This window comes from Bubalus kerabau, chromosome 6, assembly GCF_029407905.1.
Source record: "Bubalus kerabau isolate K-KA32 ecotype Philippines breed swamp buffalo chromosome 6, PCC_UOA_SB_1v2, whole genome shotgun sequence".
Lineage (NCBI taxonomy): Eukaryota > Metazoa > Chordata > Mammalia > Artiodactyla > Bovidae > Bubalus > Bubalus kerabau.
The window spans coordinates 27835529-27849312 of NC_073629.1; the positions used below are offsets into that span (position 1 = coordinate 27835529).

General features: G+C 48.0%; 1 protein-coding gene across 1 annotated transcript in view; it reads right to left on the minus strand.

Moving 5' to 3' along the window:
- Nucleotides 1-1066: 1066 nt before the first annotated feature.
- Nucleotides 1067-13784, minus strand: part of ATP1A1 (ATPase Na+/K+ transporting subunit alpha 1) — a 32352-nt gene continuing 19634 nt past the window's right edge. Inside the window, exons 11-23 of the mRNA XM_055584624.1 lie at nucleotides 13516-13650; nucleotides 12650-12842; nucleotides 10270-10445; nucleotides 9145-9281; nucleotides 7723-7873; nucleotides 6962-7130; nucleotides 6693-6847; nucleotides 6199-6322; nucleotides 4905-5050; nucleotides 4649-4779; nucleotides 4059-4160; nucleotides 1922-2013; nucleotides 1067-1430 (exon numbers count right to left, since the gene is read on the minus strand). Coding sequence (XP_055440599.1) covers nucleotides 1402-1430; nucleotides 1922-2013; nucleotides 4059-4160; nucleotides 4649-4779; nucleotides 4905-5050; nucleotides 6199-6322; nucleotides 6693-6847; nucleotides 6962-7130; nucleotides 7723-7873; nucleotides 9145-9281; nucleotides 10270-10445; nucleotides 12650-12842; nucleotides 13516-13650 — 1740 coding nt within the window. The 3' untranslated portion in view covers nucleotides 1067-1401. The remainder of the gene's footprint in view (nucleotides 1431-1921; nucleotides 2014-4058; nucleotides 4161-4648; nucleotides 4780-4904; nucleotides 5051-6198; nucleotides 6323-6692; nucleotides 6848-6961; nucleotides 7131-7722; nucleotides 7874-9144; nucleotides 9282-10269; nucleotides 10446-12649; nucleotides 12843-13515; nucleotides 13651-13784) is intronic.

Here is a 13784-nt window from a genome sequence, read left to right on the forward strand (position 1 = left end):
AAGAACTGATGTGTTGGATGAGGGAGGCACAGGTCACCCTGCCCTCCCAGTTCCCCAGTGGGAGAGGCTGGGGACGATGCCCGGTTGGTACGTGCGAGTCACTTATTCCCCTCCCATCTGCGTAGCTTGGAAGTGAGTAGCACAAGAGGCAGGAGCAATGAATCAAGCTTTTCAGAGAAAAACCACAAACTTGAACCCAAACTATCATCATCTGGCAGATAATGATCACTAGTGCCAGAGATAAGGGCTCCCCGCTTATTGAGTCTACTTGAAGCAAGGACAGCCTTGAAGTACAGCTAGTAAACAGCACTCAGGATGGATTACTGAATGATGGGACTTGAAGGGGTCTTTTACACTAACTTTACGAAAGCAGAAGGAATACTTGATCTTGACCCTGCAGTAAACAAATCTTTCCACCTTTTTTCTTAAGTACCTTCTGGCACATAACCACTCTCTGAAATGAAGCTGTTCGATGCTAAATTAGGAACGAGTTATATGGAAGGGAAGCAGCTGGTGATGTGCACATGTATTCCAACCAGCTGTGTATAGGTAGCTTCCTACTTCTCAGATCTTGGTACAGAGACACTTTTTGAGGCCGGAGTGGTCCTGGTGATTGGAGACCACGGCTGCGGCTGCACCCAGGATGGGAAGGGGGTGGGGGTGGGCCTTCTCTGAGGGTCTGAAAATCTTTCTCCTGACAGGTGTGTTCATCAAGAAACAGATGTGGAGGCAGCAGTGGGGGGGTTTCAGCCATAGCCCCTGCAGTAGAGCCCATGGGGAACCCCATCCAGGTGAGCTTGTCTCCTCAGACACAAAAGCATGGGCAGGAAGTTTCCCTCAGCCTGTGGTTCTGAAACTTGAATGTGAATCAGCATCACCTGGAGACTTATTGAACAGATTGCTGGCTAGAGTCTTGTTCCATGGCCGTGGCTTCGCTGTGCTAACCAGTCCCCAGGTGATGCTGATGAGGCTGCCAGCCAGGGACGCGTGCGCTGGGAAGCACCGTTCCAGATGAATCTTGCGTGGACATCCGGACCACAGAACTGATGAAGGCTGTGAGGCGGACTCCATTATAATAGCCATCTTTATTTGTAAAAATCCGAATATAAAATGTATTCTTTCAGTCTTTCCAAGTTTTCCATTTTACAAAAACAAAAAGGCACATAAAAACCTTCCCCACGGTCGTTTCCACAGACGGATGTTTCTCGGGCAGCCCTCCCCCCACCCCCACCCCCCCCATAGAGCTACATGCTTCATTCCGGGACGTCTCCCTTCCCCACATGCTTCGGTGCTTTCCTACCAGGGTGGAATTCTGAATTCCAAGACTGAAGTACACAAAGAGGGGGTGGGTGGTGGGTGCAGAGTTTGTGGCATGATGCTCCACGGCGTGCAGGAGGGGGTCTAGTAGTAGGTCTCCTTCTCCACCCAACCTGCGGGTAGCAGACAGAGAGACAGAGGTCAGCAACTGTGAGCTTTGGGGAACTAAGTCTACGGGGCCCTCAACTGTATGTCGGAGAAGGCAATGGCACCCCACTCCAGTACTCTTGCCTGGAAAATCCCATGGACGGAGGAGCCTGGTAGGCTGCAGTCCATGGGGTCGCTAAGAGTCGGACACGACTGAAGTGACTTAGCAGCAACTGTATGTGTTTTTAAGAGTAATGTTTTAATTGGAAAGACAGTTTAGACTTCTGACCAAGTTTCTACCACATCCTATTCAGGTTGTATTTGATCAGTTCTAAAACCTCAGTTGAGATCTCCATGGGCTGTGGATGGGCTGTGACTGGAGTTAGTTAGCGTCCCGTGGACTTAGCTAATCAGGCTGACTGTGGAGGAGCCCAGACACTTTGAAAGAAACAGAGCAAGAGCCAGAACTAGGCAGCCCTCCCCAGCCCCAGTCCTAACTGAAAATGCCTGTACTCACCGCCAGGACGTCGCCTGATGATGAGCTTCCGGACTTCATCATACACGAAGATGAGAAGAGAGTAGGGGAAGGCACAGAACCACCAGGTAGGTCTGGAAGCAGAACCAGGCAGCAATTTACATGTGGACACCACTCAAAGGCAGGCAGAGACTGCACGTCAGCAAAGGGACAGCGGAACACATCAGCCCCAAAGGAGAAGCCAGGCACAGTCCTGGCTAACTGCTGAGCACTCACACAGAACTCATGATAAACACACCCCACTTCTGCACGCTCAGAGCCTAGAGGCGCAGAAGACAGCAGACTGCCACCTTCAGCTGGGTTTCCATGAGAACCGGCTGGTACTGTAGGTCAGCTTCGATTTTTTTTGTTGTCAATTCCAGAGCCAACAGGATATTTCCTTTTCTAAAATATTTAAGAAACTCAAGTACATTTGGCTCATATCCTGGCATTTGAAGAGAAAAGAACTGCCAGTGTGGGTCATGACTGGTTTAATCATCCCCTGAATCTGGTCTCTGACAGTAGAGTTTAGAAGAGTCAGGAGTGTGTTGAGTCCCAGACCTGGGGAGTAAGCAGCTGAGTCCTAGCAGAGATCCGAGGCCTTTGGGGACCCAGGGGCTGCTGCCACAGTCCCCAGCCTGGAGACAGGCACCCTGGGCAGCCTCTAGAGGAGGCTGACACTTTGACTCCCAACTTCCCAGGGCAACCACAGGAGGAAGGCCGTCCCAGGGCAGGGCTCTGGCATCTCCCCCTCTTCCTGTCTGGTGTGTCCTCCACAGCTGCTAAAAGACGACTTCGCTTGACTTGGGAACCTTTGTAACTAAGCCACCTTCCACACTGGGTAGAACCCACTGGGAACAAGTTCTCTCTCAAGTCACAGCAAAAGATGCTCCGAGGCATCAGTTTGTTGTGCGACTTTTCTTTTTGGCCTTTTTCAAGAGCTCTGATCCTCCTGGTCTTCTCTTAAAACAATGGCCCAAGATGATAGAATTCAGCTTGGGCAAGGCTTGCCCCTGTTGTGTGCAAACTCTGTGGGGGGCTGGGAATACAAAGCCAAAAAATGATCCTGTGGTCCTTGCTTTGAAGATTGTCGTCTATGGAGCGCACAAGCAATGGCAGAGGGGTGCAGCTGCGCGGGCCCGGGAAGCCAAGAGCAAGGGAAGCCCCAGGGGAAGCAACCTGGAAAGCCATCAGGGCTGGTGGAGTGGGGCGGAACGGCCTCCCAAACATGAAGGCAGAGGAGGAGTGCTCAATCCACCTAAAGCAAGCCTGGATGGGTACAAGGCTAGGGAGACCGTCTGGCACAGTAACGTGACCCTGGATGCCAGTCTACCCTTACACCGCCGACAGGGAACCCACGAGGTCTGGTTACTTCTGGGATGAGAACAGGGAGAAGTGCTGAGGGCAACAGGCTACTTGAGAGTCCAGATGGGTTTGAACAAGGATGGGGAGAATGACGTTCAGATCACAAGTCGCACTTTCTGTGGCTTAGCATATTCTAATGAGGATGCAGCTGCCTAACCTGAACCAGTTGGCAAATACCACAAACACACTCAATCCTTCAAAACACTCTTGGGAGTCTGTGGCAAATTCTGCATGTGAAAATTCAATCTATCAAAGGTGTTGTCTTTCACCATGTTCAAGGCCAGTTGGGTTCTGACCGAAGACAAGTGGCTGGCTTCCTACCTATGCATGATCTCCTGACACTACCAGTGCTCGACTATAAAGACCTCAGATTTGCGGCTCCACCATCCTCCTCTGAGAGCAGAGGAGTCAGAGGCCCCAGAGATGAGGGGCTTGCGATGTGATGCACTTCACTCACTGGGTGAGCAAATCAAGATTTGGACTTGTGACCCCAACTTCACAGCTGAGGATGCCCCCAGCTGGCCTCAAGACAACTGGGCTTTGGCGCTCAGCTCAGCTGGCTGGTGAGCAAGCCCAAGGGTCAGAGCCTGGGTGGCCCTAGCAACGCTGATTCCTGGTCTGCATCACTGAGTCAGCCTTTGTTTCCCAGTTCAGAGGAATTCTTGTACCTATCACCCAACAGCTCTGAAATAAACAGCTACTAACTTGTGCCATGTGAGGAACAAGCCATGCTAGTTATTTCCAACTTTTTGGACCTAAAAGAAGAGGGACTTACTTGAGGGGATACATCCTCAGGGCAACACCCATTCCAGGGCAGTAGGAAAGAAAAGCAGCAAGGGCTGTCTCTTCAAAGAGGCCAAATATTAAGATCTTGTTCCTAAAAACAAGGAGGGGAGAGAGGTTAAAAAACTGCAAATAAAAGTATATCTTCTAACATTGTTTTTTATTATTTTTTTTAATGTGGACCATTTTTAAAGCCTTTATTGAATTTGTTACAACATTGCTTCTGCTTCATGTTTTGGTCTTTTCTGCCCATGAGGCATGTAGCTCCCTGACCAGGGTTCGAACCTATGTCCCCTGAATTGGAAGGTGAAATCTTAACCACTGGAGTGCCAGGGGAATCCCTATTATGTTTACATGGCAGGTTGATGTCTTCATAGGTCTTTATGTATTTGTACTTAGGAACCTGAGTTCAGATGAAAAAACCTAGAAAATGACATTTTGCTTCATGAATTAGCTCCCCAGACAAGATTCTAGAACTTCTGTCCAATGTGTCAGGTGCTGGGCTTTTTATTTAGCGCAGGGTTCAGACATCCATCACCAGACCCGTCTTTGAGCTGAGACCCCCGACTGTGGCCTACTCACTTCATCCCCTGCTGGAAGACGGAATTCCTCCTGGTCTTGCAGATGACCAGGTCAGCCCACTGCACCACCACGATACTGACAAAGAAGGCCGTGTGGCAGGTGAACTCCACGATCTTCCTCTGTTCGTAGGTCTGAAACGCACAAGGCAGACGGATGAGCCTGGCTCTTGGCCCTTGTGTCCAGAGGCCGTGAGGCCCTGTCCTTTGGTGCTAGAGGAGCTCTGTCTGGCACTGGTGGGCGGGCAGCCTTCACTCACCCACTGCTGCCCATAGCTGTCCTCCACATCGTTGATCCAACGGTCATCCCAGGTCACTCGGATGCCCAGCAGGTGATTTGGGAGGAAGCCGTTCTCAGCCATGATAACAAAGTAAGTGAAGAAACCCCCCAGGGCCTGGATCATACCTGAGAAGTTGAAAAGAACTTGAATGCCAGGGCCTGGTACAAATCATCTGCGGGCACACTCTTCACCCACACCTGTTCCACTTCGAGTCACTTTTTAGAGCTTAAAAGAGGGACCTGGCCCTTGTTCTTAAAAACACCCACCTCTATTCCTTGGTCATCTGCTTCTATCAGGACATGACCCTTAGGGGTAAAAATCCACATCCCCATTTTTTAATTCCTGAAAAAAAATTACGACTCCTGTTCCATCTCTCAAAATTTTTACACATGGCCTTTTTGCCAGCCACTGTGGAAATCATGAATGTGGCACTTTCTGACCTGATCCTCCACTTCCCCCACTTCCAGGATCCTTCTCTCTGGGATCCAATCCAACTATACTGCCTTCAACTCTTTGGGGTGGGATTTCATCCTATACTCTGGACCATTTTCCTACTTCAAAATTAGGCCTTTCTAGCCATCAGCCAATTGCTTTGTTGTCAGAAATGGTTAAATCAATCTTTGCCATATTTCCATAACGTACTTGATTTGTTGCATTTTTACCCAAGGGTTCACAGTGATGCAATTAGTCTAGAAGAACAAGTTGCTGCTGGTGGCTTTATGAAGTTCTGCTAAAGGCAGTGTTTAGGATCAAAGGGCATTTTCACTGTCCACCAGCTAGACTACCTGTTAGCTGGTTCTGTTCCATGAGTGGAACAGAAATCAAGCACTGGGGGTGGGGAGAGTGAGGCTGCAGAGTTGCTATGTGATGGTGACCAGTCAGCCAAACCTCCAAACTCCACTGGGTGCAGAGTTAAGAGTTTGCCGAGTCCAATCAGTGGTAGTACCTTATTTCCCCAGAAAAGCTGCCTTTGAGTTAATACTGCAGCTCTTAGGAGCAGTGCCTGGCATTCAAAAGGCTCCATGAGCAGGGGCCTTTCTTTGTTCTAAAGCAGACGAGCTCAGTTGCAACTGCCCAATCTAAAGAACTAAGGTTTCTGGGAAGATGGCAAAAGATGTCTTCTCACTTGGAAGGGAATCTAAAAAAAATCCCCAGCACTAGCCTAGATCCTGGCTCATCTTAGATTTGGAAGTTACCCAACTTCTGAAGCCTCAGAAACCCTGTCTGAGGGTTCTGAGTCACCCCTACAGATACTTGAAATCTGCTGGCTCACCAATCTGTCCATAGGCCATGCTGATCAGCCGCTCGTTCACGAGTTTGTCCGTCTGGGGGTTTCTGGGCTGCCTCTTCATGATGTCGCTCTCAGCCTGCTCATAAGCCAGGGAGATAGCAGGGACCTGAAGGAGGGGCGAGAAGTCATCAGAAACCGGCAAGCTCATGTTGTGACCCTTTTGTTTGTTCTCAAATTCTTGCTCTCCCTTAAAAAAAATGTTTTCCATAACGAGATATTACAAGTCCCCCTTCTTTTTTAAAAAAAGGGCAAAATGATACAAAAGGGAAGATTTCTATCTGCTAAATAGGTATTGACAGCTGTCTTAAAGAATGATTAACACTGAATCTTTGATGCTGAGGCTGCCACACACAGGCCAAAAAATTCTCAGTAGTGACGTTTCCAAATGCTGGCCACAGGGACCCAGAGAGCACAGCGGTGAGTGCTAATGCCACACCTTAGCACTGTGATGTGTGGAAGGTGTGCCAGTCACTCACCATGTCCGTTCCCAAGTCGATGCAGAGGATGGTGACGGTCCCCAGAGGGAGTGGAATGTTTGCAATAATAAATATCAGGAAGGGGGTAATCTCAGGAATGTTACTGGTGAGGGTATAAGCAATGGATTTCTTCAAGTTATCAAAGATCAGACGACCTGTGAAAGCAAGACTGTTTTTAACGCAGAGCTTAATGAAAAGGACCGGAAATCACACGCAGAAATGGATATTGCTCAGCAGCATCTAGACCAGGTTTCACGCAGCACTCTCACCTTCCTCTACTCCAGTCACAATTGAGGCAAAGTTGTCATCTAGGAGAATCATGTCAGCAGCTTGCTTAGACACGTCTGAGCCTGCAATCCCCATGGCAACCCCAATGTCTGCCTTCTTCAAAGCCGGGGAGTCATTGACACCGTCTCCAGTTACAGCCACGATGGCACCCTGCCAGGAAAAGGAGTGGAATTGCGTGGTTGGGCATAAGTGAGGTGCAGCCTCTATTTGCTTCTCATTACAGACACTGTTCCTTTCCCATTGAGACTCTATCTAGACTTAGATCTATCTCAGCCAGGAATGCACACCACTAATACCAAACAACAGGATCCAGGAGACACCCCCACCTTGTTCACAAGGTCTACCTGAAGTCGTGACTCGGGTGAGTATCACTCAGGAAAGTCCCGCTCCTTTATGCACCATCACCCCCAGGTCCCTCCCAACTATGGGATGAACCTCCTGGACACTCACATCTCTGGTGTGGACATCAGGACCTGCACTGCTCTTCTGGTGCTGAGTGCTGAAGCTCTGACTCTGGGCCACAGCGAAGACCAGTACAGTAGAGCATGTGTCTTGGCTAAACCATGATCCAATCACCACCCTCTCTACGCCTGGAGCTTCTTACTGGCCCATGTATACTGAGACAGAGACGAGCTAGCTGGCTCAGGTTTCCAGCACTGTTGCCTTGTTTTTTGTTTTTACTGGAACTGCAATCACTGAGGTCAGCAGCGCCTGAAAGAGCCCGCCCCGCCTGTGTGCCGACCTGTCTCTGGCAGCCTTCCACAATGATGAGCTTCTGCTGCGGAGAGGTCCTGGCGAACACAATCTCCGTGTGGTACTTCAAGATGTCATCCAGCTGCTCGGGAGTCATGTCCTTCAGATCACTTCCATGCACCACGCAGGCCCGGGCATCCCTACGATCAGGACCAAAAAAAAAAAAAAAAAAAAAAAAACAAAAAAAAAAACCACACACACAAATAAAGGTCACCTGTCTGTCCCTTCTTCACTGAGAACAGAAGTTCTCTCATTATGCAGTGTTGCGTTGGTTGCTCAGTCATATCCGACTCTCTGCTACCCCACAGGCTGTAGCCCACCAGGCTCCTCTGTCCATGGGATTCTCCAGGCAAGAATACTGGAGTGGGTTGCCATTTCCTCCTCCAGGGGCTCTTCCCGACCTGGGGATTGAACCCAGGTCTCTGGCATTGCAGGTGGATTCTTTACCACCTGAGCCACCAGGGAAGCGTAACACCATAAAGCCAGGAGGAACTGTCCCATTAAGTAAAAGGTATTACCTGTGCAGTGTTTTACAGGTTACAAAGCATACTCATGTATATTATCTCATTCAAGATTCACGACCACCATGAGGCAGGCCTGCCTCTCACCTTCCTTACCCCATGTTTACAGGATGCATCGAAACAATGTAACTAAGTTTTAGACAGTGGCAGAGCTGATGAAAGACCAAACCCAAAGTAGGGTTCGCTGGGGGTGGCCCTAAGCCTTAACAAAACGTTAAAAAAGCAAAACTAATTTGTCTCAAGTTATCTATTTCACTGTATTGCCAAAATTCTCCTTGCTGGCCTGAGTCATAGTGCCTTGCCCACTTCGTTAGTGTGGACCTGAAAATGACAAGGTGCTAGGTGCTGGGCAGTAAGGAGAAGGGGAACAGCATGAACTCAGAAGCCAGACTCCTGAGTGTACCGTGCGACTCGGCCTCAGCTTCCCTGCTCTGCAAGCTGGGAGCACTACCGACCTCTGTGGGTTTCCATGGCAAATGCTTAGAACAGTAAGCACCATCTAAGTGTTGCTTACAATGATTGCTCTTATTGAAAACCCTCCCTGGGGTGTTCAGGGCTGGTGCACTGGGATGACCCTGAGGGATGGGATGGGGAGGGAGGCCTGAAGGAGGGTCAGGATGGGGAACACATGTACACCCATGGCTGATTCATGTGAATGTATGGCAAAAGCCACCACAATATTGTCGTCATTAGCCTCCAATTAAAATAAATTTTAAAAAAAGAAAAAAAAAAAGAAAACCCTCCCTGGGAAGCAGGCTGCTTTCTGCCACTGAAGGGGCCTCCCGACCCAGAGTAACCCTAGAAGGAAACCACGTAGAACCAAGCTGAAGATGCCCGACTACCAGCATCTGCACATTCCAGGCAGCAGTGCTCTGACCTTCCCGCCTTACCTGGGGTTCACCTGGCTCACTGGGATGTTGAGGCGGGCAGCAATGTCTTCTACAGTCTCATTACCTTCTGAGATGATCCCCACACCTTTGGCAATGGCTTTGGCAGTGATGGGATGGTCTCCGGTGACCATGATGACCTGTGGCAGAAAAGAGGACAATCTGCTGAATGCAGCTGCCAAGCAAATGACCTTGAGAAGTCTTACAAGTGGGTAAGAATAAATATCAAGGATGACTCAGCTTGCAATATCAAAGGGAAAGAAACGCAAACAGAAAACTGATAAACACGAACTAGCCCAAAACACAAACACGAGTTCACAGAAGACACCAAGCAAAACCCAGATTTTATCTTGGCACACAATCACACAGGATAAACAGTTATCTTTTTACACCATCAAACAAAGATACTCAGATTTACTAAACCCAACAACAACAACAAAAGAATGAAAATCTCATGCTGGTGCGTAATAGGGCCCACACATTGCTGGTCAGCATCCTGAAACTGGCCCAATTTGGAGGGAAAGCAGTAAGTAACAAGACTTCAAATCAATTACTGTTCTTTTTGACCCTATGATTACAGTAAGAATACAATCAAAGTGGTAGGAGAAGAGTTTTACAAAGCTTTTCAGAGCAGTATTACTCGTGAGAATGAGAAGCTGGAAATAAGCCAAACAACCGGTAACACGGCAGACTGTATAAACCACACTGAATCGGCACACCTGAACACTCTGCAACTTAAGACAGACACAGAGTGGTACACCAAACATTCCCTTCAAAACCAACTGTCTGAAAACACAAGACAGGCCATTCATTGCATGAGGAGTATTAATTTAGAATAAGGCAATATTTCAAAATTTAAAACCTTACCAAGTCTTCAGCGCTTTTTAATTTGCTCAGTTACATTTCTCTTAAAGGTTTTTTTTTTTTTTACTTTTCGATCCCTCATCTGCAGCTTACACCAACATTTTAATACCATTTGGCTTTCTCCGGGGGTAACTAAAAAGCTTTGGAGATGAGAAATGGATACTCCAGGTGAGAAACACCAGCAATCACGTGGACCCTGAGGGGCACTAAGTAGGGCATCCAGAACTGCTAAGAGGTGATGCCACGGTGGGGTGGGGGCAGTACCTTGATTCCAGCACTTCGGCATTTGCCCACAGCATCTGGGACAGCAGCCCGTGGTGGGTCAATCATGGAGATGAGTCCCACGAAGCAGAGATTATCAAGAGGGAAGTTGACATCGTCGGTATCAAACTGGAAACCTTCGGGAAACTGCTCATCTGGCAGCAGCAAGTGGCAAAAACCTGCAGGAGGGCAGGGAGTCTGTGAGGACTTCCAGTGACAGAGGAAGCTGCAGGACCCCAGCTTGTTGTGCAGCAGTTTGTTAGTTTGGAAAGCTTTTTTTTAAAAATTCTACTTTTATAACCAAATGAGTTTCACTGAACATTTATGAATGATAGAGTCCTTGGAAACCACGCAACAGACAGAATCCATCACCAAGCCTCTGAGGATGAGGTTCTGTTTAATGTGAAGAAATGGGAGTCTGAGCACCATGGTTTCAGTCCCAAATTGGGAAAGGAGTATGTCAAGCTTGTATATTGTCACCCTGCTTATTTAACTTATATGCAGAGTACATCATGAGAAATGCCGGGCTGGATGAAGCACAAACTGGAATTAAAATTGCCAGGAGAAATATCAATAACCTCAGATACACAGATGGCACCACCCTTATGGCAGAAAGTGAAGAGGAACTAAAGAGCCTCTTGATGAGTGTGAAAGAGGAAAGTGAAAAAGCTGGCTTAAAACTCAACATTCAAAAACTAAGATCATGGCATCCAGTCCCATCACTTCATGACAAATAGATGGGGAAACAATGGAAACAGTGTTAGACTTAATTCTGGGGGGCTCCAAAATCACTGCAGATGGTGACTGCAGCCATGAAATTAAAAGACCCTTGCTCCTTGGAAGAAAAGCTATGACAAACCTAGACAGCATATTAAAAAGCAGAAACATTACTTTACTGACAAAGGTCCATATAGTCAAAGCTATGATTTTTCCATCATGCACAGATGTGAGAGTTGGACTATAAAGAAGGCTGAGTGCCATAGAATTGATGCTTTTGAACTGTGGTGCTGGAGAAGACGCTTGAGAGTCCCCTGGACAGCAAGGAGATCCAACCAGTCAATCCTAAAGGAAATCAGTCATAAATATTCATTGGAAGAACTGATGCTGAAGCTGAAGCTCCAATCCTCTGGCTACCTGATGTGAAGAACTGACTCACTGGAAAAGAGCCTGATCCTGGGAAAGACTGAAGGCGGGAGGAGAAGGGGATGACAGAGAATGAGATGGTTGGATGGCATGACCGACTCGACGGACAGGAGTTAGAGCAAGCTCCAGGAGTTGGTGATGGGCAGGGAAGCCTGGAGTGCTGCAGTCCATGGGGTCAGAGAGTCAGAAATGACTGAGCGATTGAATGGAAGTGAACTGAGACCCCGCCTCCTCAGTTACTTGGACTTTGGCACATCATGTGATTACTTGTCTCTACTCTCCTCTCTGGAGAAAAAACCAAGGCCATGGCTCTGCTCACTGTTCATCTAACCAAAACATACACTGCTGAGCAGCTGTGTAGAAGAAGGAAGCCAAGCTTCTTTGAGGATAAATGCAGATCAGACACACTCTGCCCAAGGGGTTCATCATCTAGTATTATTGTTGTTAATACAAGAATCGTGATACTTAAGACATTTCTTTCGATGTATGGAGGTTACAATGTCCTTTAAAGTGGTATCAAGTGTTTTGTAGATTCATAGGAGAGACTGCTTCTACTGTGGGGTGGTGGAGGTGCAGAAACAGGGAAAAAAAAAAAAAAAAAAACACTTAAGAATGACCTTTCAGTTGAATAGAGACCTAAGACACCTCAAGTTAGACTGAAGAACAGGAGAGAACAAGAGTATGGGGACCAGGTAATCAGTTCTAAGTTACCCAACTAAGGAGAACAGAGGAATTACATTAATGATGTAATTCAGTTTTTATCTGTACAAAAGATGACAGATGCCACTTTCCCTATGACACTGGGTGAACGTGCTTCTTGTCCGCAGTGGCTGACACAGAACAGGTGGCATCCAAGGCTCCAAATTCACCATTCACCTAATCTGTGAGCTGGTGACACAAGCGCCCAGGTAATTCACAGCCATTCTGTGGCAGCTGGGAAGCGGCTTTATTCTAGATGCCCTAGGAATGAATGAATTTTCATTTCATGAAGCTTACAGATCATGGACATAGCAACAAAAGCCAGACAACTACTCTTTCCCCCTCCTTTTCTGAGCAAACAGAACTGACCAGCATGAGATTAAAGGTCTAAGTCAGAATCAGAGGCAAACCGGCAGGATTTTGTTGCCCCATGTCTTCAGCGCTTATTGTTTTGAAAACAAAGGGGGCAAATAAAGGCAAGTTAACGAGAAGCAGAGGTTAACGCGGTAACTTGCAGTTGTTTCCCGGACTATCAGCGTACCCAGCACACGCTCTCCGAGGCCACCCAGCTCCAGGTAGGCATTCTGAAAAGCGTCCTTCAGCTCCTCGTCCAGGGGCTGCTCCTTGCCATGGATGAGGATGGAGCTGCAGCGGTCCAGGATCCTTTCTGGGGCACCTTTCATCACCAGTAGGTGCCGGGGCTCACCTGCATTGGCGTTCTTGTGGATGGATAACTGTGAAGAATGGAAAAGGATGCAAACTTTAGATAGCTGGGCCTGACAGCCCATGGAAGGAGATTTTTTTTTTTTGGCTGCGACATGTGGCTTGTGGGATCTTAGTTCCCTGACTAGGGATTGAACCCAGGCCCATGGCAGTGAAAACGACATCCTAACCAGTGGAGCACTAGGGAAGTCCCTAGTAACTGTTCTGAAAGATACAAGAGCCCTTATTTCTGAATTTAGTGTCTTACACCCTGTAGCACACTTTGAATGCTACAGAGGAAGAGCGTGGCAAGGTGCTCACGCATCCCTGACACATGTTCACGTACACAATTTTCCCAAAGAAAATTCAGAACAGGGACTGGCAGACTCACGTGCACCCGCAGCCCTGCCCAGCCCTCTCCCCCATCCCCACACCCACTCCAACCCACAAAGGAGAACTCAAAAGGGCCTGGACAACACGTTAGAAAGAAGAGGCTCCATTTATCCTACTAATGTTCAAATAAATGAGAATTTTCTACACGGACACAGAGTCAGATGTTAAATTCAAGCACTCATAAAGAGTGTGACTAATTCGTTTTCAGAAAGCATTTAAACCTGGAAAATTCCAAAAGGGTGGATGGATCTTTTTCCAGCCTATGTCCTTCCTTTCTGTGCCCCCTGGCAATGAGATCCCAGATGCTCAGACCTGGTACTTGTTGGTGGAGTTGAACGGGATCTCGACGATCTTGGTGTATCTCTCTCTCATCTCCTTCACAGAACCGCAGCACACCTCAATGCACTTCAGGAGCGCAGACTCTGAGGCATCGCCCGCTACAGCCCGCTGTGAACAGATGTCTCCATTAGTCACCCTGAAAGCGCTTCGCCCTGTAGCACTTGAGCACCACACCACTGAAACCCAGGAGAAAGCTTGGACTGTCTTCCCATCTGTCAGGAGGAGAGGGGAGGTGGGCGAGG